This window comes from Ammospiza caudacuta, chromosome 2 (assembly GCF_027887145.1).
Source record: "Ammospiza caudacuta isolate bAmmCau1 chromosome 2, bAmmCau1.pri, whole genome shotgun sequence".
In the NCBI taxonomy this organism is placed as follows: Eukaryota; Metazoa; Chordata; class Aves; order Passeriformes; family Passerellidae; genus Ammospiza; species Ammospiza caudacuta.
Window position 1 is genome coordinate 120663607 of NC_080594.1, and position 5418 is coordinate 120669024.

A 5418-nucleotide genomic window follows, 5' to 3' on the forward strand; every position below is an offset into this window, starting at 1 on the left:
AGGTCCCTCCTGTGATTCATTCCTGTGAAAAATGCCTATTTTATGATTGGCTTTTCACAAATATTCAAATGAATATTATATATGTTGTGTTAGAAAGTAATGCTGTATTAATTCTCTTAAGTAGTGTGTTAAATATAATTTTAGGTTATAAGAAATGTTCAAATAGAAACGATGCTATGTAAGATACTTTTTTTTAAAGAAAGGACTGGCAGTGAGACAGCAGCCACAGGACACCGGAATCTTTCAGAGAAAAAGGATTTATTGCCCCATTATCAGAAGAAATGAACTTCTTCCCACCTCAAAGGCGCTGCTGGGATTTAGAGGAAGAGATGACCAGACAGAATCCTGTGTTTGAATGGAATTTATGCATCATGGATGAGGTGTATGAATATGCAACAGGTTATTGTTGTTAAGGGTTAATCCTCTGTTAATGTGGGTCCTTTTTCGGGCTTGTGATGCCCAGAAAAAGGTACCCAGACTGTCTGTAATTCTTTGTTTTTATTGTCTCATATTGTCCTAATTCAAATTGTTCAAATTATTATTACTCTAATTGTATTGCTATTTTTATAACCATTTTATTACTATTAAGCTTTTAAAAATTTAAAAACAAGTGATTGGCGTTTTTCACAGTTCCCCAATTCCTTCTTCAGTCAGTGCGTGGAGATTGGAGAATTTACTGGATATTTTCAGGTTATTTTTCAAGTGGTTTTAAGTCACACAGTTTGGATATAAATTGACACTTTTGACCAGCACTAATTCACAGTTATTCTGAGGTGGGAACATCCAGATCTGTTTGTGGATTTAAAAAATGCTCAAATAATCAAGTTATCCCTGTCATGGCTTTATTTTCCCAAAGGACAGGCTATCAAAGGGAAGAACAATCACAAATTTTTCTTGGACTTTCCCAAGATCCTCACAGGAACCATGACATTGATTTCCTCAGGACTCCATTATCCATTGGCCTGTGTGTAAATTGAATCGACACTTGCACAGCTCTTTGGAATTCCAGTGAGTTCCCTCTGTGTGGCTCCATGAATCCCTCACTGCTGGCCTTCCCAGAAAGTCAGGGTGACTCTGGGCTTGTTTTATCCCTTGCCCCCAGGTTTTCATGGACCACACACTTGAGATCTTCTGGGTTCAGCACCTGGTTCTTGTACTTCTCCCCCCAGTCCTCCACGATGTACTGGTGGTAGGGGTCATTGGAGTGCTCCCTCCTCTTGGATTTCACAGTGCTCACCAGGATGGCCACGATGATGAAGGAGAACATCCCAATCATCACCATCAGGTACAGGATAACGTAGTCAAAGTTTTCAGCGGCCACCTCAGCCTGCAGTTTGTCTGCTGCTTCTGTCATGTTCCTCCTCCAGCTGTTCATGTAGTTGAGGAAGGTTTCCTTGAAAATATCTTCCACTGCCCAAGTGAAGTTCTGCAGCTTGGTCATCCTTGCCAATTATGCTGCTAAAGACAAGAAAATATTCTTTTTAATCAGAGGTCTGCGTTAAAAGAGTTGGTTTGGAGTATTTTGTTGGTGTTATGTCAATTATCTGGTAACATCACCTTCTGACTCTTGAAGGTGCAGCTGAGAATCCCCATCTCTGAGTGGTTCAGTATGTCCAGAGACCCAAGGAGGTCCTGCTCAGAATCATGGAATGATTTGGGCTGGAAGGGACCTTAAAACCCACCCAGTGCCACCCCTGCCATGGCAGGGACACCCCCACTGTCCCCAGTGTCCAACCTGGCCTTGGGCACTGCCAGGGATGCAGGGATGGAATTCCATGCCAGCCCTGCCCACCCTGCCAGGGAACAATTCCTCATGGCCAGGATCCCACCCAGCCCTGCCCTCTGGCACTGGGAGCCATTCCCTGTGTGCTGTCCCTGCATCCCCTGGCAATTGTCTCTCTCCAGCTTTCCTGGGGCTCCTCCAGGCCCTGCAAGGCCACCCTGAGCTCAGCCCAAAGCTTCTCCTGTGCAGGTGAGCAATGCCAGCTGTGCCAGCCTTTCCTGCCAGCAGAGCTGCTCCATCCCTCTGCTCATCCTGGAGCCTCCTCAGGTCCCTTTGCTCTGGGGACACTTTGGTGAAGGCCCCCATGACCCTGGCACAGGGTTTGTGGCACTGTCCCTTCCCTACAGAGGGGAATCCACAAGGGAGGAAGGATTGCTCCTGAGGACAAGACAAAGCCATGGGAGGGACAGGGAGGCTGAGACTCCATCCCTGGAGTGGCCTCAGGGACCATTTGGGACAGTCCCCAAAGGGGAAGAGACACTGCCTGGTACTGCAAAGCCATGTTTGATCCCATTTATCCCAAAATTCAGACCCCAGTGCTGCTCAGACCCCATAAACCAGGTGTGTGTCCCGCAAGAGGAAAATCCCCCTCCAGAATTCCTTCCCACCAGATCCCATTCCCACCTGATCCCATTCCCACCAGATCCCATTCTGACCAGAGCCATTCCCACACAGATCCCATTCTGACCAGAGCCATTCCCACCCTTTCCCACACAGATCCCTTTTCACACACACATCCCTTTCCCACACAGATCCCTTTCCCACACAGATCCCATTCCCACATGGATCCCATTCCCATCAGATCCCTTTCCCACCAGATCTCATTCCCACCAGATCCCATTCCCACCAGATCCCATTGCCACCCAGATCCCATTCCCATACTGATCCCATTCCCACCAGATCTCATTCCCGCATGGATCCCATTCCCATACAAATCCCATTCTGACCAGATCCCATTCCCACATGGATCCCAATCCCACACAATCCCATTCCCACACAGATCCCACCCAGATCCCATTCCCACATGGATCCCAATCCCACACAATCCCATTCCCACACAGATCCCACCCAGATCCCATTCCCACATGGATCCCATTCCTACCCACGCTGTCCCACTTTAATGTGAGCAATTCCTTCATCTCTCCAGACCAGCCAAGCCCTAAGACCTGTGGAAATCTTTCCCCCAAATCCCTTTGTTCCCAGTCCAGTCCTCAAGAACAAGGAGTTGGCTGCATCCAAGGGGAAGAGGCACTGAATTTTCATTGCTAATAAATATTTGGGATGTGTTCCGATTCAGGAATTCAGGAATTCAGGAATTCAGCCTTTGTGCACACAGGGGTTCAGGTACACGTACAGGAGGATCCCTCTGCAGTTACTCCCTCACACATGCTCAAATATAGGGGATAAAGGTAATTAATGAAACTAAGTGAGAAAATGCAAATACAAACTGCCTTTACTGTCTAAAACCTGCTTTTTCCTTGGTTTCCATTAAAAATTGCTATCATTTTTAAGAGAAAATAGACTTGTAACAGCAGCTTACCTTTACTGTGTCCTTCCCTGAGGAGATTCAGGATTTTCCAGCTCCACTGGATAATGGGGTGAAACTCCCCAGAAAGAGCAGGGATGTCTTTAAGGAGCCTGCACGAGGCTGGGAGCAGGTGCCTGTGAAATAAGTGCCTTGCACTGCACTTATGTTTATATTAAATTAAAAGCTAAATCTAATCTCACCTGGAAAGTCAAATATTGGCTGACAGCTTGCATCAGTCATGCTGTCGGATCTGGGACTGAGCCTTTGTGCTGCCTGCTGCAAGTGCAGATATTGGAAAAGAGCTTTCCTGGGGATAAACGGCTGCGGCTCCAGAGTAAAGATGAGCTCTGTAAAATAATTATAATATTAAAAATTACTACAGAAGAATTCTTGGCAGGCCCTGGCACAGGATGCCCAGAGCAGCTGTGGCACTTCCAGGATGCCAGGATGGGGCTTGGAGCAAGCTGGGACAGTGGAATGGGATCATCTTTAAGGTCCCTCCCAACCTGAATCATTCCATGTTCCTATGAATAAACCAGTAGCACCAGCAGTGATGAGAACAATGATTTCCTTTGCTGATCTGGGCACAAGAGGTGAGCACTGAGCAGTCAGGCTGCTCAATACCCTAAGTTTGAGTTCCCTTCCCTTCCCTTCCCAAACCTTCCCAAACCTTCCCTTCCCAAACCTTCCCAAACCTTCCCAAACCTTCCCTTCCCAAACCTTCCCTTCCCAAACCTTCCCAAACCTTCCCAAACCTTCCCTTCCCAAACCTTCCCTTCCCAAACCTTCCCAAACCTTCACTTCCCAAATCTTCCCTTCCCAAACCTCCCCTTTCCCCTTTCCCCTTTCCCCTTTCCCCTTTCCCCTTTCCCCTTTCCCCTTTCCCCTTTCCCCTTTCCCCTTTTTTTCCCTTCCCCTTTCCCCTTTTGTTCCTTTTTCCCCTTTCCCCCTTTTGTTCCTTTTCCCCTTTTTTTCCTCTCCCTTTTTTTACTTTCCCCTTTTCCTTTCCCCTTTTCACTTCCATACCCTTGCTGCAGAAATAAATCCTCAGAGCTCTGCTCTGTGGGCACCTCACTCGTGTGCTGGAGCAGGAAAAGACAAAAATCTTCCTAAAAAAACCCCAGAAAACCAAATCAAAAGAGAGAGAAAAAAAAAGGACAGTGAATGAGATTTGTCTTTCTTTCTGGCAAGCAGCAGATGCTGACACCTCTGAGAGGCTCTGAGACACCTGAGGAGTTTGTTCAGAGAAATGAGACCACATCAGGAGCATCAGCAGCAGCTCCTGCTCTGCTGGGGACATCGAGGGAGGGGTATCGTGGTGGGACTGGGGTGCTAAAGGCTCCCCAAGCACTTGGGCTGGGACTAAAAAACCAGATTTTCATCTTATAGCCAGTCCTGCCTAAGAAATGCCATCTTTGAGGGGCAGGAAGGCAGCATGGAGTGATCCCAAATCCACAGCACACCCCAGAGGGAGGGAGATCTGCTCCTGGTGTGGAAAATGCTGATCCCTGAGGAAACCCTGCTGCTGCCACCCTTGTCATGGTCACTGCAACATCCTGGAGATGTTCTGAGCAGGAAACCTCCCAGCACAGGGACGAGCTGCTGGCAGCATTTCCTGCTGATCCCACACTTCTGGCAGGTTCCCTTGGCTTTGCCCCCAAAGAGCTTCTGTGTGCTCTGAGGAACCCCAGAGACACCTCTCTGACATTCCCTGGCTGCTCCCAGCTGGGTGAAGTCACTTGGAGATCTTTTGTCTGGCTATGGAAATGAGGAAGGAGCCTGGAAGTTCCCAAGTTGAGAAATCACTGCCAATAATGAGAAATTTGTCCCTCCCTCAACCCCTCTCTTCCACCAGCTGTTCCTGACACCAGAGATTCCCTGAACAATGCCAGTCCCAGTGTCCCCCTGAAGGTCACTGAGCTCAGGGTGTGCTGAGTCGGGAGAGCAGGGAGGGCTCAGGGACACACAGGGTGGGAATGATCAAACAGGAGGAGGAGGAGCAGCAGACAAATGTCTTGGGCAGGAAAGGTGGAAACCTTAATATTGCTCTGGAATGGAGACTAATGCCAAGCAAAATGCTCCTGATCTCATGGAATAATAATAATGA

The 5418-nt window shown here is 47.9% G+C and overlaps 1 protein-coding gene across 1 annotated transcript; it reads right to left on the reverse strand.

Moving 5' to 3' along the window:
- Positions 1 to 1063: 1063 nt before the first annotated feature.
- On the reverse strand, positions 1064 to 1441 carry KCNE2 (potassium voltage-gated channel subfamily E regulatory subunit 2). Its single transcript, XM_058800419.1, has one exon. It carries the CDS (start codon positions 1439 to 1441, stop codon positions 1064 to 1066), a length of 378 nt encoding a protein of 125 aa, XP_058656402.1.
- Between the last annotated feature and the right edge of the window lie 3977 nt (positions 1442 to 5418).